The sequence below is a fragment of the Mauremys mutica genome, chromosome 1 (assembly GCF_020497125.1).
Source record: "Mauremys mutica isolate MM-2020 ecotype Southern chromosome 1, ASM2049712v1, whole genome shotgun sequence".
NCBI lineage: Eukaryota > Metazoa > Chordata > Testudines > Geoemydidae > Mauremys > Mauremys mutica.
In genome coordinates, this window is record NC_059072.1 from 319,555,172 (window position 1) to 319,582,713 (window position 27,542).

The 27,542-nt window shown below is 41.1% G+C and overlaps 2 protein-coding genes across 3 annotated transcripts in view; one reads left to right on the forward strand and one right to left on the reverse strand.

Moving 5' to 3' along the window:
* Positions 1–233: 233 nt before the first annotated feature.
* Positions 234–27,135, reverse strand: POLR1D (RNA polymerase I and III subunit D). Of its 2 annotated transcripts, XM_045017021.1 has the most exons (5): positions 26,875–27,135; positions 26,025–26,229; positions 7,069–7,143; positions 1,350–1,637; positions 234–922 (listed from the first exon to the last, which is right to left on the reverse strand). In XM_045017021.1, exons 1-4 carry the CDS (start codon positions 26,915–26,917, stop codon positions 1,367–1,369), a joined length of 594 nt encoding a protein of 197 aa, XP_044872956.1. In that variant the 5' UTR covers positions 26,918–27,135; the 3' UTR covers positions 234–922; positions 1,350–1,366. The 2 variants fall into 2 exon arrangements, with proteins under 2 accessions (XP_044872956.1, XP_044872947.1); XM_045017012.1 differs by having other exon boundaries at positions 234–1,637; positions 26,875–27,134.
* The window catches only part of LNX2 (ligand of numb-protein X 2), a 92,764-nt gene continuing 91,836 nt past the window's right edge, over positions 26,615–27,542 (forward strand). Inside the window, exon 1 of the mRNA XM_045016994.1 lies at positions 26,615–26,719. The gene's annotated coding sequence lies outside the window, so the exon portion shown is untranslated. The remainder of the gene's footprint in view (positions 26,720–27,542) is intronic.

The window sequence follows — 27,542 nt, forward strand, 5'->3', positions numbered from 1 at the left end:
TATAATTTTTTTTTATTTTCAATTTAATGAAAAATGAATATTATTTAAAGTTAATTATATATTGTGGCTCATGAAATCTGGCAATATCTCTATAAGGAAGCCTTTTAAAAAGACTGAGTCCTCTTATGCAAGAATATTTTTAAGCTATCATGTTTAGGTTTATTCTAAAGTTAGACTCAAGCAATTTTAAAATGTTCACTTTCCCCAAGTTTACAGATGATACATGATGCATCCTCAGTTAACAGGTTTCAGATTTATTCTCAACTCACTTGAAACAAAAACTAAGCCATATGCTCATTCAAATAGTTATGTCTGAGGATATTTAAATCCCAAATGCTTCACAAAACAAGTAATCAGAACACAGAGAATAAAGACATACAGAGTATACTGATGTGTAATTACATTTATGAATTTTAGAATTTTACCACTACAAAATTGTCATACAGGCATTGAAAGTTATTACATCAGTGGTTAGAAAACATTTTTTTAATCCTTGCTCTGTGGCTCTGGTATTATATCTAACTGTAAAATTCACAGGCCTGGATAGAGACATGGTGATGTTAGCTGCTGAGGTTGTTTCAAAGCACTGTCTCTATGTTTTTCACACTACTTCCTCTGAAGAAGGAAGTCTAAATACAGACAGAAGTATTGCATCTGTAGTTTATTACTGCTGTTTGTCATCCCTTCTGATCAGTTTGTAGAACACATGCGAACAGGTGAACCATATTACATATTACAGATAATTCCTCCTAGGTATTAAAGCTAACATTGCCCATTTTAAATTTGATCTTAACACTAAACAAAGTATCTATAGAAGTCAGCAGTTCTCTCAGTAGATAGATATTGACCTCTTACAAGCTACAGAAAGTGTACATGTGGGCTAGGAGTGCTCAAGTCTTCCTTTCTTCCGATCTGATCTATCCTGAAAAATTAACATCAACACAAATGACGTTTTTTAACGGAGTTTAGCATTAAAGTTACCATTAATTTTGCATGTAAATACACATTTGCTTACATTAAATTCCAAAAAAGTAAACTGACTAAAAGTCATACTGAACAATGAAATATATTAACTTGCAACACCCACTGAGAGCAAGTCCCTAAGTTTAATTAGGGATGGGGAGAAAAAGGGAGAAGTACGTAGTTCTAAACTAATCAACAAATTAATGTTGTACTTTATTTTCTCTTAAGGAGCCGCAAATAAAGTCCTATAAAACCACTCCAAGATTATTTCTCACAAAAGCTAAGAGATCTGTATTGAACAAGATCTTCTTCTTAAAGACTAATAAACATCCCCACAGTTCAAGGTTTAATTACATTCTTGGCTTATAACAGCACATATTCATCACCTTCTCGGTTTGCTTGGTCACTTTTCGTACTTATCCTTTGTGTGCCGGCTCCTGTTCCGGTACCTAGGAGGAGAATAGCTGACTCTTCTTCTGGCCTGAAAGCTGGGTGTGTAAGGATAAGTTCTATGTTTCTTTGGTTTTTCTTCTTTCCTGCTCTCACTTGGCTCAGGCGGTTTACTGTCCTCCTCCTGTTCATGTTCTTGGTCTTGCTCTTTTTGGGAGGGTAACGTGTTCTTAATAGTATTAATAAGAAATCTTTTATTTGTACCTGCAAGAGGGCACTTCATCCTGTAAAGACATTTCAAAGTAATCATAAAATAACATCTTAACACAAATATAAAAGTTTAACATGAGAATTCCCCACAATTTTTAGAGAGATTCAAGTTTGTCATTTTGGCTTTCCTTGCATGCCACCTAGTGTAAACTCTGAGTACAGAAAAAGACATTTAGGATGTTCCTATTCCCCTTTTAGCTTAGTCCTATGGCTGGAAACAGAATGGTTGTGTTACTTTTATAGAGAGGAAATACAGATTAGAGAAAAAAGATGTGGAGACAAGCTCATGTTACATTCTATATATGTGGACTTGCATAGTTCATATTAGAAATTATTTGTCAATGCTTAACTTACCTGATTTTTGTATAATAATATATTTCAAGTCTGAGGGGAAAGGGCTGCAAGATCACATTTTACATATTCAGTGTAGTTTATTTAATGAATTGAGAAATTTAGAAAGTAAAAGGCATTTTTGCATTAGGAACATCAAGCAGTTATAGTAATAAAATAGATAGGCTATTGAAGTGTTTAACTTAGACTTATGAAACATCTTTCAAAAGAAAAGTTTATTTTTCAAAAAACCCAAGATACCAATCCCCTTTTTTCCCCTCTTACGTTTCTAATCTTTGTTATGTAGCAGCTCATCCAGTAGTCTCTAGCACATACCAATTTTTCTTTTTATCAGCTAGTTTTACTAACTAAATATTTTGCACTTATTTCATTCCTCTTGCTAGGATTAACTCTTTACAATATTTTATTCCATACACGTGTCATCTACTAAACACATGCACTGAATAAAACTGAGATTGTTCAGTATCTGATCTAGATTTTTTTTTTCTGCTGTAAAAGTTTCTGAGATTTGTTTTACCCTTGTGAGCTGCACTGACATCTTTTCTCTCTTTCTTTGTTTAGAGTTCATGTGCAGGTTGAAAACCTTCAAAAAAATTCTCTACAAGTTAATTCAGTAGGTGGCACTCTGTCCTCTAATTGTCAATGAATGACCCAGAATCATGTTAGGGACCACAGTGCTGTTGGAGGCAGAGTGTTTTGTATGAAATATAAGAAATACATCTGATCATTTGCGGTCATTCAGAGCCTATGACTACTTCTGGGAAATTAGGGCTATTAAACCCCAATGTACAGGGGAGATTATTACTTGCAGCTCCAGTCTGTACATCTAGCATCCTCCCTTAATTTCAACTGGATACAGTATTCATTCATATCCCACAGGAATTTGCATAGCACTGCTAAACAGTTATCAAGCTTCACTCCAATGGCAGTTTCATTTCTGTATTTAAAGAAATTATTTATATAGATCTAGAATACATGATGATATGTGGTGATATAAATGTTTGATTGGTAAGAGTTATGGATAATTACTCTTGAAGTAAAGCCTCAAGGGAATTATGCAGGTCATTCCAGAAGAGTTCCAACGAAAGAGTTATGCTACAACATCTATTTTCTGTGATTTACAGAATAGAGCATTTTAGTTGCATGTAAATTTGGGATCTTTCAGCCGCATAAGTCCAGATGAATGAGAAAATGGAGTACAAATAACTTCAAAGAAGTTATTTAAAATAGCTATTCCATAAATCAGGGTAGAAAGATTTAGACATTAAGGACCCGATTTTGAAAGGCATTTAGGAGTTGTAGTGCTTGATGTTGCAATGCCTAACTGATTTAGTAACCCGAATCTCATTTTTTAAAGGGATTTAGGCACCTAGGAGCCTGAATTCCTATGGGATTTAGGTTCTTAAGTGCCCAAATCCTTTTGGAAATGATATTTAGGCTCCTAAATCAGTTAGGTATTGCAAGGCCAAGCACTGCAATGCCTAAATACCTTAAAAAAACCCTGAGATTCATTGTTTAAGTAACCAGAAAGGTGGAATTACTAGTTTTCCAATAGGATAGGGCTTCCATTTCAAACTCCTAACACTCAGGGAATGTTTCGACAGATATGCTGGGACACAAGATAAATTCAGAAGTACTGAACAACACAGAACAGTAAGCATTTGCTTTGTTGTGTGAACCATACTTCTGTCCCGACTGAATGGCTTCTCAATGCAGGTGGGAATGAGGACCAAGATCAGACAAGTTCAAAGAGATTTGGATTGAGTTAACCAGCCTTCCTGAGAGAATGGGGAATAAGCCAAAGGACAGAAAGAGAAGTAAACAAAGAACAAGTTTGGGCAGATAACATAAGTTTTCAAGAGTGGGAGTGGGGTGGTTGTATGTTTTCCTTTACAAAGAGCCTGTCTTTTGTATAAAGCAGCCAGACAGCTTCTGGAAAGAGGAGACTTTATGGAAGCATTCGCACAGACTGGAAGGACAAGCTACGATAGCTGACAAGGCTAGGCCTGAATGGTAACGCTCAGAATTTTTTCCAACATGTCAGAAAACTTACCACCAGCTTTAAACCTTTGTACCTTAAGCCTCTTAAAGTATTAGGGTAGCTTTTTGCAGCCTGTGCCCAGATGAAAACTTTAAATGCTTTGCATTTGTCTGTTTGCACTAGCTTTTCATTATTATTTTTAAGCAAATGTACTGTTTTAGCACTGATATGCATGGCACAATACGAGGCAAGACAGTCCCTGCTTTTATAAAACAATCTCCTTAAATAAACAGCATCTTGTTTCATTGTTTGTTTTTGATGGTACAGTGGCTGCCTGCACAACGTTGAGAATGAAGGGATCAGTCCTCTGTGGAGGAAAATTGATGGGAGGGATTCATCAGCCCCAAGATCAGAAAGAGGCTGAAGCAGGGCTGCAGTCCAGGTGAAACAGGTGTCATGGACTGGGGTCTGTGCTGGCATGAAGTGAGCCCTCAGAGCTTGGCAGCAGAGGGATAAATATAACTCATTATCGTGATATCAATCTTTAGGTTTTAGTGATCTAGGAGTAAATAGAGCAACTCATCATCTTCAAGACAGTATTCCCTGCTCTTTCTTAATCCAGTCCAGGCTCCTGTCATGCTAAGATACTGAAGAGAGGGAGAATAAAGCATTTGATAGACACACTTTTTATTTTTTTAAATGGTGGTACTTTGAATATGAAGAGTTTGGACTGCTCAAGCAGGACAGAAAAGATGGATTAGTGGGCAGTATGCACGGGAAATGGTCAGATGTGCAAATTTAAGATAGCAGCAAAGAATCCTGTGGCACCTTATAGACTAATAGACGTATTGGAGCATGAGCTTTCATGGGTGAATACCCACTTCGTCGGATGCATTATGTTAGTCTATAAGGTGCCACAGGACTCTTTGCTGCTTTTACAGATCCAGACTAGTGTAGGGACAGACTATAGTGATGGAAGGTTTTTCTGTAACTGTAGGAACTCCACATCCCTGAGCAAAGGTAGCTAGGTCAAGAGAAGCATTCTTCCATTGATCTAGCTGAGTCTACAGTGCATCTACAGTGCTCAAGGGTGTGGATTTTTCATATCCCTGAGCGCCGTAGCTATGTTGATGTAAGTTTTAAGCTTAAACCAGGCCTACATTGATTTAGAAACAGATGTACTTAAATTGGTACAACCCGCTACTGGGGATACAGTTAGAATCACCTTAATACCAATATAACTGCATCCCCACTAGAGGGTTGTACCACATTACTATTTTGATATAAAAATCACACTTCTAACCGAAATAGTTAAATTGATATAAATCCCTGTGAGTACACCAGGTCTAAGACTAGGGGTATGTCTACACTTAAAATGCTATAGCAGCAAAGCTGCAGCTGCATCGTTGTATCGCTTCAGTGTAGACATTACCTATGCTGATAGGAGGGGTTCTCCCATCAGTGAACGAAATTCACTGCCTCAAGAGGCAGTAGCTAGGTCAACAGATGAGTCAAGAATTCTTCTCTTCGCCTAGCCATGTCTATACCAGGGGTTAGGTCAGCATAGTTACATCTCTCAGGGGTGAGGTTTTTCACACCCAACTGACATTGCTATGTAGATGTAACTTTTAAGTATAGACCAGGGGTTGGCAACCTTTCAGAAGTGGTGTGCCGAGTCTTCATTTATTCACTCTAATTTTTTGCGTGCCAGTAATACATTTTAACATTTTTAGAAGGTCTCTTTCTAGAAGTCTATAATATATGACTAAACTATTGTTGTATGTAAAGTAAATAAGGTTTTTAAAATGTTTAAGAAGCTTAATTTAAAATTAAATTAAAATGCAGAGCCCCCTGGACTGGTGGCCAGGACCCAGGCACTGTGAGTGCCACTGAAAAACAGCTCACATGCCATCTTTGGTACACATGCCATAGGTTGCCTACCCCTGGTCTAGAAAAACCTATGTGAAAAGACTGATTCTTTTAAGCAAGTTACCATTTGCAGCTACTTGAAAAACAAATCACATGAGAAGCCTGCTGGTGGTGTGGTCATACCATTACTCAAGGTGTATAGCTTCCATTTGCGAGAGTCGGGGCTGTTTTGTCTACAAATGGATTTAAAGCGGTTAGAAACTGGTCTCACTAAACTGGTGCAATCTGCATGTGTGAATAGTCTTAAATTTGTTTAAGAGTGCCTGATATCAAAGACTTCAAAACCAATTTGAGACAGATGAACCATTCCTCTGATCAAATCACTGAATTTATTGTATTACAATACTATGTGCAGGTACACTTTGAAGGAATAACTATGAAAATTAAAATGCTGCTTTTTATTCCAAAATAATGCTATTAATAGTTGCCATAATGCATACTAAAAGTATCAACAATTTTAGTTTTCTTTCCATTAAGATTAATTGAAGGTCAATTAAAATCCCCTGGATTTTATTTAAGATTACATTAAAAATCTTGAGCAAAAAAACCACCTTCCAAAAGTGTATTTTACTTTGAGTTTATAGACTGTTGTAGTTTAAACAGAAATTTACTGCAAAAGGACAATTTATATTCAAAATATGTGTCGTAAAGTTTGTTATGACATTAGCATTTTTAATCTTAAAAAAAAAAAAAAATCCAACCTGAGCACAAATATGAACATTTACTGGCCAACATACAACTACATCTATGTTGAAACTAACTATCAAATATGACCCAGGCTCATAAATATTTGGATTGAAATTTGATACAGTGACCATCGTGATAAGAACTTGCTACTACAAAAAGTGCCACTTGTAGTTCAACTGGTATATTCTGTAAATGCTTGGTACGGCAATCTTCACTCAGGCAGAAATTTCTTCAATTTCTACCCTAGTCAGCGGAGTTAAAGTTTTTGCATGTCCTGTTATCATGTTTGGAGAAATCTATTTGTAAAGTCAATAAAATAAATGTTTTAATGTTATGCTATTAAAAACTAAAAGTTGGAGATAAAAGCTCTGCCAGATGTTAAGTGTAAAGTTTATATGGTTTAAATTTTTTACACTGCTTAGTGTATTTTTTTTTTTCAATCCATCTATATTTAAAGGTACGGTAAATATTTTTATTCAATTTGTATCAGAACTTACCAACCCATAGCTCCCATTGTTTCAGCTCTGGTTTTCCCACGCTTTGCCTCTTTAAGCAGCTCTTCTACTGCCTTTCTAGATATGAAAAGGGAAAAAAAATATTAAAAACAGATTTATAGACCATTTAAGAAAAAAACTAAACTCTTGGAAGTACAGAAAAGCTGGCTTATATGTTGAAGTGGCAATACAACCAATCTGTGTAAGGTAGTGATTCAAATGGAAGAGGTCGCAACTAGTCATCATTTTCCCTTTCATTGTCTCTTTCCATAGCTGTGCCTGAACAGCCTGTTCTCCCACACAAGCCCAAGAGATCCAGTATCCAGGAGCATGTCTGGAGCATGTAACTAGCACAGTGAGCCGGGCAGCTGTATTCAACAATGGAGAGCTGCTGGGTGTGTTCACCAAGCCAGGCAATCAGGAAAAGGAATTTCAAAAATTAGCAGGGCTTTCATGGGAAAGAGGACCTTCTGGTCTCCATGACCCCTAGACAGTGGAATTCACAATGGTGACCAGAGCAGTCAGTGTGGGGCACTGAGAGACAGCTGCTGGAGGACAGATTGTGTCAAAATAACTAACACAGTGTCTACACACTCACTGTGTTGAAACACCCTAGGGTCCTGCCCCTCTATGCCAGGTGCACCAGGTGTGGGGCAGGTAGGCTCAACAGAATCTAAGTGTGGGGGGATCCAGGTGTGGGGTGAGACGAGTCTGTGTGGGACAATCTGGGTGCAGGCAGCTCAGTGGGGGGGGGTCTAGGTGTTGGGGGTATTTGGGGGAAGGTGGTTCCAGGTGCAGGGGCAATGGGACTCTTCTGGGGCTTCCAGGTGAAAGTGGTTGAGGTTCAGTGGAGGGGTCTGGGCGTGTGGGGTCTCAGCAGGGGGGTTGGGTGCTGGGGGAGTGGGGCTTGATGGGGTGGGGGTCTGGGTGCAGCTAGCTGGGGGTCAGTGGTGTAGGGATGTGGATGCGGGGGCTCAGGGTGGTGTAGGGGGGTGGAGTTCATCAGGTGGGGGCTTGAATGCAGGGAGCTCAATGTGGGGTGGTCTGGGTGCAGGGGGGTGGGTCCGGAGGCAAAGGGTCTGGGTGCAGGGGGGCTCCAGATGCAGGGGTTGAAAGCTCGGTGGATCGGACACAGACTTCTCTTAGGGGAGAGTCTGATGATAGAGAATCTCCAGGTTATAGTCAGGAGCAGAGGAATGAGAAGTGCAGGCTAATAAACAGGGACAAGTTTTTAAAGTGCTTGTACACAAATGCCAGAAGTCTAAATAATAAGATGGGTGAACTAGAGTGCCTTGTGATAAAGGAGGATATAGATTTTAAAGACACCATAATAGAGGCCCAACTTCAATGTATACCCCAAATTAAGAAAAACAGTAAAAGAACTAAAAAAGAGCCACCGTGGCTTAACAACCATGTAAAAGAAGCAGTGAGAGATAAAAAGACTTCCTTTAAAAAGTGGAAGTCAAATCCTAGTGAGGCAAATAGAAAGGAGCACAAACACTGCCAACTTAAGTGCAAGAGTGTAATAAGAGTCAACATGGTACTAATCTATTAGAGTTCTTTGGGGATCCGGTGGACATAGTGTACTTAGATTTCCAGAAAGCCTTTGACAAGGTCCCTCACCAAAGGCTCTTACGTAAATTAAGCTGTCATGGGATAAAAGGAAAGGTCCTTTCATGGATTGAGAACTGGTTAAAGGACAGGGAACAAAGGGTAGGAATGGTAAATTCTCAGAATGGAGAGGGGTAACTAGTGGTGTTCCCCAAGGGTCAGTCCTAGGACCAATCCTATTCAATTTATTCATAAATGATCTGGAGAAAGGGGTAAACAGTGAGGTGGCAAAGTTTGCAGATGATACTAAACTACTCAAGATAGTTAAGACCAAAGCAGATTGTGAAGAACTTCAAAAAGATCTCACAAAACTAAGTGATTGGGCAACAAAATGGCAAATGAAATTTAATGTGGATAAATGTAAAGTAATGCACATTGGAAAAAATAACCCCAACTATACATACAACATGATGGGGGCTAATTTAGCTACAACGAGTCAGGAAAAAGATCTTGGAGTTATCGTGGATAGTTCTCTAAAGATGTCCACGCAGTGTGCAGAGGCGGTCAAAAAAGCAAACAGGATGTTAGGAATCATTAAAAAGGGGATAGAGAATAAGACTGAGAATATATTATTGCCCTTATATAAATCCATGGTACGCCCACATCTCGAATACTGTGCACAGATGTGGTCTCCTCACCTCAAAAAAGATATTCTAGCACTAGAAAAGGTTCAGAAAAGGGCAACTAAAATGATTAGGGGTTTGGAGAGGGTCCCATACGAGGAAAGATTAAAGAGGCTAGGACTCTTCAGTTTGGAAAAGAGAAGACTAAGGGGGGACATGATAGAGGTATATAAAATCATGAGTGATGTTGAGAAAGTGGATAAGGAAAAGTTATTTACTTATTCCCATAATACAAGAACTAGGGGTCACCAAATGAAATTAATAGGCAGCAGGTTTAAAACAAATAAAAGGAAGTTCTTCTTCACGCAGCGCACAGTCAACTTGTGGAACTCCTTACCTGAGGAGGTTGTGAAGGCTAGGACTATAACAATGTTTAAAAGGGGACTGGAGAAATTCATGGTGGCTAAGTCCATAAATGGCTATTAGCCAGGATGGGTAAGAATGGTGTCCCTAGCCTCTGTTCGTCAGAGGATGGAGATGGATGGCAGGAGAGAGATCACTTGATCATTGCCTGTTAGGTTCACTCCCTCAAGGGCACCTGGCATTGGCCACTGTCGGTGGACAGATACTGGGCTAGATGGACCTTTGGTCTGACCCGGTACGGCCTTTCTTATGTTCTTATGTTCAATGGGGTGGGGTTCGGGTATGGAGGGCTAAGGGGGTTCTGGGTGTATGGGGTGAGGCTTGGCTGGGGTGTCTGGGTATGGGAGGTCCAGATGCCTGGGGGTTGGATGGATGGGGGAGCAGCTCCCCATACAGTGACCCCTCCCCCTTGTAGCTGAGGAGTGATAAGGGCAGGAAGCAGGGGAGGATGCTGAGCTTCCTGCAGCTGGGGGACGTTTCTGGGGGTGAGTCTGACACAGCCTCAGTCACTCCTTCTAGGGGAAGAGGAATTCCCATCCTCTCCTGCCTCCAGCCCAGTCGGGACTAGCAGCTGATCCTTGATCAGGCTAGGAGCCATTAGCTGAGGTGTCCCCAGCCCTGTGATGATTTACCTCTCCGCCGGCTGCCTGAAACAATGTACCTGCGCAGCTAGGAAGTGGTGCACGGCTGCTCTTGCAGCTTCCCTATCAGAAAGTCATTTTTCTGTGGGGGACATGAATTCTGCACATGTGCAGTGGCACAGAATTCCCCCAGGAGCAAAATACATTGACTGTGGCTCTATGCTGCTCGGGGAGGTGATATTACTATGTTAGCATAATGGGTCGCTTACAGCAGTGGGAAACCAATTTGCGCATAAATGCATGCAAAACTAAATTGATGTAAGCTATTTTGCGTCAGCCTAACCATGTAGTGTAGACTAGGCCTAAAACTGATGCATTTATGTGGTTCCTTGACAACATCATAGCACTCTCTTTGTCAATAGTCTTACTCATATTAAAAAATGTTATCTATACTTTGTAAAACTATGCAACTTACTATTTATAATTCCTGTACCTTCAACCTTGAGCCACAAACTAGTCTGCTCTTTAGACTAGTTAATTTTAGTCTCAGGTAGAAATGCGTTGACTAACTAGTTTATAGGCCTTTGGTTCACGTTAACAGAAAAACAGGTGGGTAATATAAACCACTCTCCAAACCTCTGATGTGGTACTAGACTGACTGAACATATAAGCTAACTGGTTTGCTACATCCTCACACGGATGTATCTTATTATTCTGAGGTATAAACCATCCATGTCCAATGGCTTATTACCATTTATATTGTTTAAATTTGCAAGCACAACACTAGTGGTTTTAACATCATCATAGTGCCCAATCATGCACCCACTTCAGTATACTTGTTTAAACAGGTTTTCAGCATCTAATGAGAACATTTTATTCAGCTACATAACAATTCATGTCTGCCGACCAAGATACACTGAGCATTGTGATAAGGACCTGCTAGTGCAAAAAGTCACCTGTTGGGGTATCAGTTTGTTTCTGTCCTACAGTACGTCTTTACTGGTTCCCTTTAGAACATGTTTGTAAAAAAAAAAAAAAGGGAATTTTATATTTTCAGCTGCCAGGGTTGATTGTCCTTTCTTTGTTTATTTCATTTTATAAAGAATTTTCTATCAATATTGTTTTAATCTCTTCAGTCAAGATGGCCTTTTGCACTTGTCTATTTAATAATGGAAAAAGTTTGACCTTGCTGCTAAATACAGCCAGTTAGAATATATGCCAGTGTGTGGCTACATTGTGGCCTTAAAATGCACCAAAAATGTGGTTTCCCAAGATTAAAGATGTTTCTGCCCACTTCCATCCAGCTATCACAGAAACATTTTACCACATTATAATCATTTCCACCAAGCAACTCTATGACATGAAATTCCCTAGTCAGGTCTTCAGAATCAGTCACTAGTATTAATTTATTTAAGTATTTCGTGCTCTTTGGCTACATGATACACTGAGAAAAAAAGAATCCTGCCACAAAAGGTTTATGATCTATGTCAGAGAGACAAATATGCGGGTGGAGCAAAATGTCTATTTTTTAAAAACTGCAGGTATATAAATATATACACACACACACATCACTATTTTCTTTGGGGATTTATTATTGAAAGGCTTTGCAGAAGCAGTGTGGTTTGAGGATTTAAGTATAGGATAACTGATTGATTGGTGCCCCAGAAGAGGGAGCTTCTTTTGTCAGATCTCCCACCTGTTGACTTCATAAGTAGAGCACTATTATAAAGTTCTATACAACACCCCAGCTTCCGGGTAAAATTATCAGTTTGACTTTACCAATTGCCACCTCTGATAAGTCTCCACAGAGCTGTGACCTCAGCTCTACCATGTACTGGTTTTCAGGGATGCTGTACCCAATGCAGGCCCTTTCAAAGTTTTCTAAGAAGGCCTCAACGTCATCACCTGTCCTGTAGGTGGGAAATTTCTTGGGATGGGGAACAGTGGCTGGAGGAGGGTTGTTGGGTTGGGCTGGAACAGGTGGGGTAGCCCTTGCTATTTCCAGGTCTTCGTCTTTTAACTCCATTTGTCTCTTGTGGTCAGCCTCTCTGGCTTGTAGTATCTCCATCTCCTTCTTGTGGTTAGCTTCCCTGGCTTGTAGTATCTCCATCTCCCTCTTGTGGTTAGCTTCCTCCCTCCGGTGGGTAGCTTCCTCCCTCTCCTTTTCTGCCTCAAGTAATTGTAATTGCAATCTAGCAAGGTCCATTTTTTCAAGTGTATCACTCATGTCTGTGCCCTCTGGTGCTGGCCACACCCCTCTGCAGTCAGGGAATGTACTGTGTTGCTTGCTTCAGTTCCTAACCCTGTCTATCATCGACTAAACAAAGAGAAATCAAATCTATTGTTTTGCAAATTGTGTTCTGCGGGAGTGACTGTTCACAGCCACTGACTGTGCTTTTGACCGAGAAAGAAAAAATTTTTTTTCCCCCTCCACCCAAGAGTAAGACAAACTGGTTTAACCAGTGTCTCTCGCCCTTGCTAAGTAGCTCTCAGTATAGGGTCTCCTGTAACAAAGCCTTGCCAGAAAACCTAATTCCCTCCAGCCAACCTAGCTGAAGATTCCTTCCAACCCTGAAAACTGCTTCAAAACTCCCTTTGGTAGAAAAGCCTTGCCTCTGTATGGCTCTCAGGTTCGTCACCGCTGCCAACCATGTCATAGGTCTCACCCCCACTTAGAGCTGTTGGGTTCCAAGATGGGGACCTGCATGGACTCCCCTAAACTAAAATCCTAGTTTAGATCTGGTAAAAGCTGCCACCACCCAATAATGTACGTGTATTGGGACACAGTCCTTCCCCAAAATCCTTGGGGATCCCAAGAGCCCCAAATCCATGGAGTTCTTACACCTAGGAGAAGTAAACCATTCTCCCCTGCTTCCTCCCCCCTCCCTTCTCCTAGGAGAGATACTGGGATTCAACTACAGAGGGATGCCTTCCTCCTCCCTCCTCCCCTTTCCCTGAGAATTCACCCAAGGAAAGATCAACCAAGTCCTTAACAGAAAAGATTTATTAAAGAATAAAAAGAAAGTACCTGTCTCTGTAATACCAAGATGGAACAATACACAGGGTCTAAACTTATCTATCTCTGGAGAGAATCCCCACTCCTTTCTTTCTCAGTAAAAGCAATAACAGTACATAATTAAAGAAATTCTATAGCAAAACACACAATTGCAAATACAGAAATAACAATATAAAAATACTAGTTCCCTTTCTAATACTCACTAGCTTGAATAGAAGAAATTATTGCAGAACTCTGAGAGGACTTGATTAAGACGTCTGGACTCCTTTAATTCCAACTAGCGAGTCACTCAAACAAAGGACACAGGAAAAAAAACTTCCCTCCACAGGGATTTTAAATTATCTTGTCCCTGATTGGTCCTCTGGTCAGGTGTTCACAGGTAGAAAAAAAAACCTTAACCCTGAACTAACTGTTTATGACAACTTTGTTCCTCAATAGTTTGAGGCTAGTTTTTTAAGTAAGTGCACAGTTGTGTGTCTAGTTTACACATGCAATTACCATAATTGTTCATGAAAATTGGGTATTTGCATATGGAAATTGCCATTTGTTTCTAATGCTCATATGCATAAGCAAATACCCAATTTGCATAGAGTTACAACTATATGTGCAAGTCAGGACATGCAATTGTTCATGTGCTTTTGTAAATCAATCCCACAGTGTTTCCCAATTATCTTCCGGGTTGTGCTAATGTCAGGCCCTTTCATCCTTTTCCGTACTATTTCTGTAACATTAACAGAGGGCTATCTTGTGATCCATCTTGCTACTCTTGGCAATCTTACAAAGTCTCAATAACATTTATTTAAGTAAAATTCAGGTTTAACATACTGACTATTGAAACGAGTGGTGTGCCCACCCCCTTTTTTTGCTTTTTAACTCCTAAAATCTAAATAGAAAACTAAATAGCCTTTTCAAATGCCTCAGTAGAGAACTTCCAAATTTCCTCTTTTGAGAGTGCCATTTCTCCACTCTACCTTGAGAGAGTGATGATAAACTATTTAAAATAGTGGAGGAAGGCAAGTTTGAGAGAATTAAAAAAAAATCTGCATCTAGGTTGATAAATCATGTATCATGAGATAACATAATGTATTTAGAGATATCTAGGATACCAAACCTTCAAAAAGACAGGATTGTAATAGAAAAACAAAAAGTCTAAGTGTTGACTTTCATCACAGCACTCTGCAAAAATTCTTTGTAATTCTGTTCTTTGAAAGATCTGTGTCAAAGGTACATTAAAAGTCAGTGATCCTCATGTTATTTTATGATTTAATCATACTTGAAAGAATTGTGTCTGAAGCAATATACTTTTACAATAATATAAACTAGTTACAATTTTCTTAGAAACACTACAAATCAATTAGGTGAAGCTAATAGAACTGGATTATATGAAAACTAACAAACAAAATACAAGCATTTTGATTTGTTTGTATCTATAAATGATATTGCAACTCAGACTGACTTGACACCCATCCCAGCAGTCTGTCATTGGTCTGTCGCTTCCTGGCTAATTAGAGTCTTTATATCCATAATAATCCTCTTTTAGTAGACTAATTTGTGTTGCTGTGTCTTCAGAAAGCCCTCCTGACTCACAAGAACTATAGAAAGTCAATTGAAAAGAGTGGTATAAACACTTAAGAGTATCTTCCATGTAACGTATTTCCATATGCTGAATTTATACATACCAGTAAATCTGCCAAAGGCTTCACAATTGTGCAAATAAGGTTCTATATTTGCTTTTAAAAGGACTCTCGGGGACTCAGCACTCCTAGCTGTCTCCAGTTATAAAGCTTGGGTACAATACAAACATTCTTGCAACTGCAATACCAGATAAAGGAAGGGAATGACTAGCATACAACAGTCAAAACTGCCACACGAGGAGAAGAGCCCAAAGCACATAGGGAGCTATAATTAATAAAACTGATGCATAGTCTGATCCCAAAGGAATACTACATAGAAATGCCACAACTGGTAATACTGGCATCATTTATAACATGACCAGCAAACAGCATCCAAAACCTGCATATTTTTGAATGACCGGAAGAAGACCAAAATAATTATAATAGATTGGTCTGTTGGTGAGATAAGTTTGGTGAGAACAAGGGGTTCTTTTCCTTGCAGGAAAGGATGGTCCCTAGTCTGCTTATACCCTGAATGATTAAAATTTTGCTGCATATTTTAAGTGATGATCAAAGAATACATTAGGTTAGAGAATTTTTACACAAATTTATATTATATAAAGAAAAAAAGGAAGTTAAGGCTGTAAAGTCAAGCCAAACAAAATATATTTCCCTAACCTCGTTCTTGGAAAGGGATGGCTCAATTTTGCTGAAAATCACCTAACATGAAAAGTTTTAGACCGAATGGTTAAGTTCAACTAAGATATATGCAACTGAAAACAGGTTCTTATGATGGAAATTGTTAGGTAATTTTAATTCTAACCATCTCTGCTAGCTTCAACTATAATAGCATCTTTCATCTGCTGGGATCCTAAAGTACATTATGAACTATACAGGCAATGGAGACATGGTGGGTGAGGTAATATCTTTTACTGGACCAGCTTTGATTGGTGAGAACGACAAGCTTTCGAGCTACACAGAGCTCTTCTTCAGGTCTGGGAAATGGACTCAGAGTGTCACAGCTAAATAAGAGGTGGAACAAATTCTTTACCATAAAGAGTTCACACATATTTCAAGGGACCATTCAAGATAAAGTCACTCACCTTGTCTCTCTAATATGCTGTGACCAACCCAGATATAACAACACTGCATATACAGGTAACACTCAAACAGGAATTGCTTCACAACTACAATGCAACCATTTACAGGGTGGGCACAATCAGGTACCAAAATCAGTACAGCATTTTGCAAAACTAGAGATGGCTCATTTTATCAAAGAACATAGAGACTAACATCTCTTTAAAAAGTTCCCTGGGAACAATGACTTGACCAGGATCATTAGAGACTCACCTGAAAGACTGTTATAGCCAATTAGTTCATTTGATCATCCATTTATCATGTATGGATCAATTTAATATATAATCAATGTATGCTAAACAGATTTAAATTGTAGGATTATAGAAGTATAAGATTAAGTATTTAAGAGTGATGAGTGTGTATTAGGTATTAGTAAAGCATGGCTGAAACACAAGGCCAACAGGATGAGACCTGTAAGATTTTAGCATAGCCAGACTAGGCCATAGGCCAGTGGTTCCCAAACTGGGGTTCGAGAACCCCTGGGAATTCACGAAATGTTACAGGGGGTTCTCGAAAAAAAATTCCCTAATGGTGGACAGACCTGTCCCTAGGAACCCTGGGCAGCACAGAAGCCCCTGGACTTCCAAGAGCTAAGAGGATCAAAGCAAGTGTATCTATCACACTGAGGAGATTTAAACTTCAAGACTTCTTATAAGAAATGGAAATGGAGGTGGATATTTTTTGCTGTTTTTAAAATTAAATAGGCAGCTAGTATTGTTTTTTAAATTATTATGATGAACAAGTTTAACCTTTGTTGTAACGTGCGTTGTTTGTCTGGACTGCTCAAGACCTGAATGCTTGTGTAGGAGGAACTCTTTGAGTTGGCTTCTTAAATACCTTCATGCTGTTTCACATCTGATACTCTTTGATGAAACATAGGAGCCTTGTCTTATAACAGGCTTATTCAAAGTGATACAAGCTACAAAAGTGAGATCCTGGAAGACTGTTGCCATTTTCATAATGTAATAAAAATACTGTAATGATAAATAAGAACATCAGAATGGCCCTACTGGGTCACACCAAGGGGCCATCTAGCTCAGTATCCTGTCTTCCGACAGTGGCCAGTGCCAGGTGCCCCAGGGGGAATGAACAGAACAGGTAATCATCAAGTGATCCATCCCCTTTCGCTCATTTCCAGCTTCTGGCAAACAGAGGTCAGGATCACAATAATAATTAGTGTGTAATAAGAATGTCATAAAAACAAATTTTATATTTCCAAGATCACTGCTTTTATAATTTATATTCAGGTAAATGAGAAAATCCCTGGAAATATTCATTTTTAGGAGGGGGTTCGCAAGACTTGCCATTTTAGTGAAAGGGGTTCACAGGTTGTTAAAGTTTGGGAACCACTGCCATAGGCTTAAGAAAGCTTGACATGAGTGGGTGACCTAGGAACAATCCTATGCCAGCAAGGTCACAAGGTTACTGCATAAGAAGCGCCAATAGGTGAGGTTATGGAAAAATGTATTGCAATAGGCCGCAATGTATTGTCCAAGACCATGAGACACCTGACTGTAAGACCTTTGAATGTCTATCTTGACCACAGGGTACATGTCATGCGTAGATGCTAAGGAGAATAGAGGAACTACAAACAACCTATGAAAAATGGGGCATCCCAATCAATATTCATGGAATGTGCAAGTTCAGATAAGGGAAATAAGGTTGACACCTGCATGTGCGTGCATAAGGTGTTAGGTGTGGTCAGAACTACAATATAAAAGAGAGTACCCTGGTTGGGTAAGAGTGGGAAGACCCAAGGGAATACCTATGTGAAAACCCCAGCAGGAACTGTCCCTTTACTGATGATCATCTTTTAAGAGGTCCAGCAGACCCTAGAATACCTTTCAGGATGCGAGTATGACTGTGACAGTGCATCCCATATTCTTCAGTGATATTATTATGATATGATTATGGCATAATTATAAATGCATTTCATGCAAATAGGTCATGAAAGATGTCAATGAAAAGGTTATGATTTGCTGAATCTGATTATCCTATTTGCATGCACGTATCATTTTTGTATCTGAAGTTATAAATGTTGACTACGTATTTGTCTTTCAAATGTAGTTACACTTGGGCAACACCCACCAGACTTTCAGTCTAGATAGTGGGTGGGGAAGGGCCTATTCAGGGCAATGGGCCATTAGAAACAACAGTAGGTCTTAGGAGAAGCTTATCCCCCACCTGGTGAGCCTTCCTGAGAATGCTCCAAACAGCCTGTAAGTAATGGCTGCTATGACTCTACAAGGACAAGGGACCAGGCCACAGGATGCTGGCCTCCATCTTGGTATGCCAGTATTTTTCCTACAGATTTGTTTGGGAACCAAGCTTTGGAACAAATGGTTCCTGTCATATGCAAAAACTATAAGGCAGGGAGTGACATCATCTGTGGTTCTTCACTCCCCACACAAGAAGACTCCTGGAATCACCTGAGGAACAAAGACTGAACTGGGGAAAGTGCTGGACCCAGGCTAAAGGGATGTCTAGCCTGTGAATGAAACACCTGGGCATTCCAAGCTGTAAAGCAACTGCAGCTTGCCCCTTAAGAATCTGAAGCCTGCTTGTATCATCTCTTAGGATGAGAATCTGCTAATTCATATCCAATCTATTTAGTATATTAAGATTAGTATGCATTTTTTGTTTTATTTGCTAGGTAATCTGCTTTGATCTGTTTGCTATCCCTTATCACTTAAAATCTATCTTTTGTAGTTAATAAACTTGTTTCTGCTTTAGCTAAACCAGTGAGTCGGAGTGTAGTGTATGGGCATCATAGCTCTAGGGGCAAATGCTGTTGCATATTCCTCTCCACATTAAGGGAGGGGGTGAACCGTATGAGCTTACGCTGTGCAGTTCCCTGTCCAGCACAAGACAGTATAATTTTGGGTTTATACTCCAAAGGGGGTGCACGCCTGGGGAGCTGGGAGTTACCTTGGCTGTAGCCTTCTTATGCATAAGAAAATAAGAATGGCCGTACCAGGTCAGACCAAAGGTCCATCTAGCCCTGTACCTGTCTACCGACAGTGGCCAATGCCAGGTGCCCCAGAGGGAGTGAACCTAACAGGCAATGATCAAGTGATCTCTCTCCTGCCATCCATCTCCATCCTCTGCTGAACAGAGGCTAGGGACACCATTCTTTACCCATCCTGGCTAATAGCCATTTATGGACTTCACCACCATGAATTTATCCAGTTCTCTTTTAAACACTGTTATAGTCCTAGCCTTCACAACCTCCTCAGGTAAGGAGTTCCACAAGTTGACTGTGCGCTGCGTGAAGAAGAACTTCCTTTTATTTGTTTTAAACCTGCTGCCTATTAATTTCATTTGGTGCCCCTTAGTTCTTGTATTATGGGAATAAGTAAATAACTTTTCCTTATCCACTTTCTCAACATCACTCATGATTTTATATACCTCTATCATATCCCCCCTTAGTCTCCTCTTTTCCAAGCTGAAGAGTCCTAGCCTCTTTAATCTTTCCTCGTATGGGACCCTCTCCAAACCCCTAATCATTTTAGTTGCCCTTTTCTGAACCTTTTCTAGTGCTAGAATACCTTTTTTGAGGTGAGGAGACCACATCTGTACACAGTATTCAAGATGTGGGCGTACCATGGATTTATATAAGGGCTTTATACATGCAGGGGCTGGTCAGAGAGCCTGCATGTAACTTCAGCTGGGTGTGTCCCTACCTGTATGAATGCTGGTGAAACTACAGGCTGCAGAGCTTTGCAGCTTGTCGCAGCATAACAGTGTGAGAAGGAGCCCCGGCTGGTGGGTCAGGGGGCTCAGTGGTACCTCAGTTCCAGGTGGCACCCCAGGGGGGAACCCATCACAATGACTACAATTATAATTATTGCGTAGGTTTTCATAGGATTTATATATGCATGGTATAGTAGAAAGGGAGAGCCTGAGATATAAGGTCTGGTATAAGAAGCCTGAGGCCTGAACTAAAGTAGTGGTCAAGTCCTGCTAATATAAAGCAAAGTTAGAAAAAGTCAGGCTGTGAGCAGAAGTCAGGCTCTGCCTGCGAGCAGGCTCAGAGAACCTGGCAAGAACAGGGCTGGTATTGTGAAAACACATACAGTCCTAAGAGGCACAGGACACCCATGCAAGCACATTCCACAAGGGTGGTACCAGAACACCCCAATACAGAATTATGATGTAAAACACACTCCCCAAAGATGATACAAGGACACAGTGACCCCCTCTTAAAGATAAGGTCAGGATGACAGTGTGATGGATAGAGATGTTTGATTGAACCAACATATACATAGTAAAGGGTGGTAACTAGCCACGTCGGAGGGGCAGTAACTAGCCATGTCAGAGGGGCAATACGTAACTTGTTATAAAAAGGAATTTCAAAGCGAGTGTCTTTGGCCAGCCTAGGGGGAAATGGAAAGTTCTGCCATTCACTAAGCTGTGTCCATTGTCACGGCCACGCATGTATTAAATGTACTTGTAGCATGTATAGGACATAATATCATAACTCATCGACAATAAACCTGGCCAAGTGCCTTTGCTACAGAAACGGGTCTGTGGTTTTATTGGGCAGTTCGATCGAGGTCTGCTGTGTCCGCTATTTGAGCAGAGCTGGGACAGCAAACTGACAGAACACTCACATGCCGCCAGCATCTGACAACACACAGGTAATTGTAACTTTACTTATTGCTTTAATAAAACTTGTAGTACAGATAAGACTTTGTACTTGTGATTGTGTTTATATGGTCATTATACCTGGATATTGTGTGTTCCTGAAGCCTCCAAATTTGAGAAAAGATCTAGAAGCAATTTCACCATGTTGAGCCTGCAACTGTAGCAATCAGAGCCCAACCCATGGCGGTGCAATGCAACATCACAAAATTCTCTGTAAATAAACTAAAGGCTATGCTCTGGTGCTCAGATACTATGTCCCCTAGAACCAGATGGAACATTGATTCAGCAATGACAGAGAGAATCATGTAACTGAATATTCAAAACCACTTCCTGCAGCATTAAATACATTCAAGAACTGACTAGACTCTACCCTGTTTTGCTCTGAAGATCAGAGCTCAAGATGATAGTGTTACTGATACCACAAGTGCCATTCTAGTATGCATGAATTTAACTGGAAATGGAGAGGCTAGCTGTTTTTTGAACACACCTGAGGATCCTGACATCTATTTTTACAACTTGTCCAAGCTTTGGCACAGGACAAAGATGCCAGTCCTAGAGTCAGCAAAAAGAGGTACATACATAAGGGACATTATTAACAATGGACACCCTGGCTGTAACATGAAATAATTAAATGGATATATACAGAAACTGATGAAAAGGGATTTCAAAAAATGGAGCCTGAGGAATGCCACACTGAACAGCAAAGAAACAGGATTAAAACAAACACCAAATATGCCACATAGGCATATAAGAATCAAATGGAAAGCATGCCTTAGGAGAGTTTGGAGTTAACTCACCTGATTTAGAATTCCACTGTCTTTAAACAGTTTAAGGTTGACAATAGATCACTTCTTTAAAAAAGTGTTATTTTAAGCTTTTTTCTGGGTGAATGACCCCCACAGCCTGATTAGTGAAGATTCCATAAAGAAATTCATCCTGTTTTTATTTGGCAGATCACCTTTACGTTACATAACCAATGTCAAGTGGCAGACCTACATACAGAACCAAGATCTCATGATTGCTAGATCTATAGTCTAACTATTACTTTTAGCTATTAAATTGTGCTTCCTTTCTAACATGCAATTTTATAACTTAAGGATTTAAATTTTAAGTGCAACTTGTGCACTTCAAAAAGTAAGACTGTTCTTAGTGTTATATCTCATTGTTTTACAATAATATAAAGGAGTTTATTCCAGATGCTAAGGGCCTTATTCCTTACGGCAACAAACAATTTCAAATAGATGACACTGCAAACTAGGTTTTGAAGGCAGTTCTAGTAGGAGATGCTATTCAGGAGTTGTGAAATGTTTCTGGCAACTAGGAGGCAGCTTTAACTGTGGAAGAGATTATGAGTGAGGAAAAATATATCCAAAACTCTCTCTCCAACAACCTCTAATATATTCCCAGAAGACCGTGTATTTACTGTGTTGTTCTAGTGCCCAAGGCAGGATATCTTAACCGTAGGATATTTTATTGTTTAGAACGCAAAATCTTCAGGGCAGGGACATAAATGGTGTTGTGAATAACTAACATGCCAAAGGTGTAGAACAGGGAGGAAAGAGTAAGAACAGGGGAGGTGAAAAATAATCCAGCCCTGTCAGATACCTTGACACTCTTCTGTTAGTTGTTTTATAACCCTGTATACCTAACCATTGGAGTGTAAGTTATACTCACAGCATCAATTACATTTCATTGGAATTTGGCCTAGTATCTTATGGCTATGAAAAGTTTTAGATTTAGATCCTGGATATTCTCCAATATAATTAATAGTAGGATGTTCAGGAGAAACTGCCAGCCTCTAATTTCCAGCAGAAAGAAGTTGAAATTATTGGGGGGAGAGAGAGGAGGGGAAGGATGCATATCTGATACTTCCCATAGATAGCGGCGAAGGTGAATGGGAAGCCTGGCTTTATTTACAACCTGCGTGTATTTGTAGTCGCTGCTTTTTTATTGCTTTAAATCTCAGACTATGTAAGGGTCACATGACAAGAGGTAGCCAATTCAGCAACCATCATTCCTGCTGACAGTAACATTTTAAGCAAGAAAAATACAGAACATAAGACCAAGTGAGTTAATGACAGTAAAAAAAGGAGAATAAAGTGAGAAAACCTGGCACAATAATCCAAACCAGAACAAACTGAATGTAGAGAACTGTCTTTAGACCAGTGATACTCAGTGGTTAAGGAGCCAAATTAGCAATCAACATTACCCAAAAGAGCCACAGTAGTGTGAATTCATTGTTTCATTTATTATAGTACTAAGTATTCATATTAATAGCATGATGGAGATATATATATATATATATATATATATATATATATATATATATATATATATAAACGATGGGGGAAGATAGATATAGTCACAGTAAAATGACTGACCAAGTATTATTTTATCAACTACAATTGGTTAATAACATAGTAAAAGCATCCAGATTGGTTAATAATTAAATCACACATTTATATCATGAGCTGTAAAGAGCCACAGGAGACACACTAAAGGGCTACTTGCAGCTTGCAAGCCTCAGTCTGAGTATTACTACTTTAGACCATCAAAGCAGAAAATATCTTTCAATTTAATTTTCCTGAGAGAATGAAGTCTCTGCCAGAAACTTTGGACAACCAAGTTCTCTTGTCTGACCACCAGATTGTAATCTTAGCTGCATGTGGACAAATAATTAAAATGTTTTTCTTTGTCTGGAAAACTACTAGCTTCCCAGTGGGATTCAGCAGTTGCTCTAGACCTAGAAGGTGTCCATGTCCATAACAGAATTTAAACATATAATGTTTGTAGATACAGAAAACACTATTTTAAGTCATCATTATAAACCTGTATGTTTCCTTGAGCACTTGGACTCATGGTAGCTAAGGCACCTAAAAATAGCTCAAATAAATATTTTTAAAACTCTCTAAAAGCATCCCTAAAATAGCTTTTCTGTAACATGTGTGGCATATGTAGAAGTCATGATGGTATAGTTTAGATTTGCTACAGCAAGTAATGCGGCCATCACAAACTTTTGCCGATAAAAACTTCATACCACCCCTCACCATGACATATTCTTATTTAGTTTGATATTTCAGACCAGTGCAGTTGTGGTTGTTTTTTAAGATCACAGGGGAGAGGTGTCTCACTGAAAAATTATAGAGGTAAATGGATCATTACATTCTCTTAGGCCCAATTATCCCCTCACTTCTACCAGCACAACTATTATCTTTGTCTCAGCTACAATATCAGTTGGAAGCAGATAGTTGGGGCAACAAGTTTTTTTTGTTTTTTTTTTAAATGGAGCCACAAAGTTAGTTCCTTATATTTGAGTGTGAGACACACTGGAAGAGCATGCTATCCATGATATCATTGTTAGACATACTGCTAACAGGTAATCTCACATGAGATTCTGTTATACATTGTTTAGTTGTAGTGTTGACAAGTCATGTTGCAGAACTATTATTTCAGTCATTCCTCCCAGACAATTCTACAATAAATAGCATAAAACCAACAAGATTTACCAATAAAGTGCTTCTGGTCCATTTCCAAACCAGAAAGTAAAACAGAGGTCTGTTATGACTGAATAGTCAACTAAATGAACCTGCATTTAAACTGAATGTGTTTATTTGGATATGATATGAGTCAATTTGCATAGTAGAATGAATTATCTCATCCCAACAGAATTCCAGTCAATGTAGCCAGAATCTGACTATAAATACAAAGTCAGAGATTAGGCTTTTCTTGTTTCAATTAACAAAACAAGGTTTATTAATTTTCCAACTTCCACTGTGATCTAGTTGCAATCATAACTGGTACTGGCATGACTTTCTTCATTTAATAGAGAGATTTCATTTAATTTATTTTATACAAGTATGTCTTTCCTTAACAAAGTAAGGAGTTTGAAAAAGTTGAGTTTACATTTTATTATGAAGACACCAAGGCTCAGTTTTCCCAGAAGCATATTCCACAATTGTGGGCCAGGTGCCCCAAAAGTCTTCTGAGCACACTACTCTCACTTTTGAGATTGGTAGTTATATTGTTCCAGTAGATCATAATCAGGCCATGGGATACAGAGTAAAACAATGAGGTAACTTGAGCCAATCCAACAGAGGATTTCAGAATTCAACAGAAAGTCAGCAGTATCTTCAATGCCCCTGTTTTTTTCATGAATAACCTGAGTTCCCTCTGTGATAAATTACTCTCCTGAATGCATCCACTTGGAATCAGATTACTGCCTCACAACAGGGACAGAGAAATGATATTGCAATAGGGAGATAAAGGGCTCCCATAGAGAACAGCAGCCTCAGAAATCCTGGAATACTATCGTACCTCATTCCATGCACTGCAAAGTACATCTTAAATGTTTTTTGGGAGTATACTGTATATGCTTCAACACTGATGTGGAAACCACTTATATAGTCTAAGACAGGTAAAAGTATAATATATTTGATGCTGTAGGAATAGGAAAACAGTTCTAATTCTCAAACTAAAGCCAAAGGTCTCCTGCATGTAAGTTTGTGTTCTGTAAACTGGGACCCCTGTCCTCCCAAATCATAGAATCATAGAATATTAGGGACCTCAGGAGGTCATCTAGTCCAACCCCCTGCTCAAAGCAAGCCCAATCCCCAGATTTTTATCCCAGTTCCCCAAATGGCCCCCTCAAAGATGGAACTCACAACCCTGGGTTTAGCAGGCCAATACTCAAACCACTGAGCTATCCTTCCCCCATATAGGCTTGATGTTTAGGTAAGTGAAACTGTAAGCATCCACATTAATGCAACCCCCTTAAAAAAATTAAACTTGTATTATATGGCATACAATAATTTAAATTTAAACACTCTAATCAGCAGCACCAGACAGTAAACAAAAGTGCTCCAGCTTCTCTCTTAAAGGCTCTCTAATGGTCCCTCTGCACTACAAATGTTACCCGTTGAGGCAGCTTATTTACATCATCAAGCCCCACACCAGAGCGAGCAGATGAGTTCCAAATCAGCTCTTGTTACCTGAAAGATTAGCTAGGCACTTCCAGACTGAGGAGGGAGGTGACATGACTAATGTGTATGCTACTGGGTCCAGCACCAGCCCTTCATGGGGCTGCCTCCCCCAAAGGCCTGGCACAGGAGTGACCACGAGCCCCACACATGACCCCTTCCCACCAGGAGGATGTCACGGGGCGGGTCTAGAAGTGAACTTTTTAAAACTCAAGAGGGAACTATCTAGGTAATCCCCCCCCCATTCATCCCTGCAGTTCCCCCACACTCCCCTGCCCCATCCCCCAGTGCTGAAGGGAAGGGAACAAGTGCGCCAGGCAGGCGCCGTAGATCACAGCGGGCCCACCCCGCCCCACCGCCCGGGAACACACACCCCGGAGGGCCCCTCTCACCTCTCCAGCTCCATGTCCTCCTCCATGGCGGCGGGGCGAAGGCAGATGCGGCGCGGCCCCGCTAGGCCAGAAACACCGCAGCGGCGGCTCAGGTACAGACGTAGGCCGGGCCCATCCACTGCTCGCGGCTGGGGACAGGGAGGAGCGAAGGGGCGGAGCGGAGCGGCGGGTGCGAGGACCCCGTGAAGGGCGGGGCGAGCCGGAGCTGGGAGGAAGCGAGCGCCGCGTACCCTGAGTGCCTGCTACCTTCCCCGGCTCTAGCGGGGCCCGAGCGGGCAGAGCCCGGGGGGACTCGGGTCCCGCCCACCGGGCCTAGCCCCTGCTGCTGCCCCATGTGCTGGAGGTGGCGGCTAGCCCCCCCCTATGGCTTTACCGACCCCGACTCGCCTCGTCGGGGAGGAGGCCCCCCAGCACCCGCTGCCCATAGGCTCTTCCCTCCCCCTCGTTGGTTAGTTCCCCTCTGGAGAATGGCGGGGGGTTGCTGTGTGCTCAGGCGCTTCTTCTCTGCACTCGGGCGCAGAGGGGTTTGGTGGGTACATGACGCCCCCTTTCCCCTGCTACAGAGAGAAACCCCAACAATTTACTCCAAACCTCCATCCCTAGGGCGTCTTTCCCTCTCCCCGCCCCGAGTCTTGGCATAATAGTGATGCTACAGAGGTTACCCACTGCTCAGGGCGGGCAGCGGCAGCAGGCTGGTGAGTGGGGTTGCAATGACTCAGGTGCCAGTGACTGGGGAAGGAAGCTGGAGGCAAAGGGGGCGCAGCGGTGAAAATACACACGGTCTGAAACTGCACTGAGGGGGACATGAACATGACAGTAACCGGGGTGCAAAAGGGGAAGGGTTATTTACCCTCATCCCCACTAGTGGCTGCAACTGTGGCTTCGCCTTCCATGTAACTCAGCAGGCTGTGAAAGTCTGAAGAAAGCTCATTTTTGTTTCCAGTGCGGCCTCTAGTAGCTAGTCACAGTTCTCTGTTGGTAAGGTAGGATGGGGCGCCTGCAAGGGGGAAAAAATCCCCCTTTTATGTATCCAGCGCTCATCCTACTGCTTCCTCCTGGTCTCTTCCCTCGCTCATTTCATCTCATGCCTAATATCTCCCATTCCCTAAGTCCAGCTGTTGCTAGACCCGCCTCAAATCCCCTTCCCATCACTCCTCCGCTCGCTTCCCCCGCACCCCACCGCCTACTCCCCTCCACGCCCACCTGCCCTTTCCTCCCCCGTTAACCTCTCCTCGCGGCTGCCCCACTCCGCCCCGCGGGGCGCGTGTGCGGCTGGAATCAGGCGACCGGCGGGGACACCCCAGCGCCTGGCCGCTGTCGCCTCCTCAGCCGGGTCCCGCCCCGGCCCCGCTCCCATAGGCTGCGGAGCTCTGCTCGGCCCCGGCCTGGCGGCTGAGTGGCTGAGCCGCGCTGTCACTCGGGCCGCGGCACCGCCCGGGGGAGGAGGCGGCCCGCCCAGGGGAGGTGTAGCGGCGAAGTCCTTGCCCGGAGCTCGGCGGTGACAGCAGGAGGCGGAGC

What these genes read in the sequence shown, in the direction of transcription:
- POLR1D (XM_045017021.1), bottom strand. Translation starts at nt 26,917, where the DNA reads ATGGAAGGCGAAGCCACAGTTGCAGCCACTAGTGGGGATGAGG. An exon ending in AGCCACTAGTGGGGATGAGG is followed by an intron (nt 26,230 to 26,874) that starts GTAAATAACCCT and finishes GCTTCCTCCCAG; the next exon opens with CTCCGGCTCGCCCCGCCCTT. An exon ending in GAGGACATGGAGCTGGAGAG is followed by an intron (nt 7,144 to 26,024) that starts GTGAGAGGGGCC and finishes TTTCATATCTAG; the next exon opens with AAAGGCAGTAGAAGAGCTGC.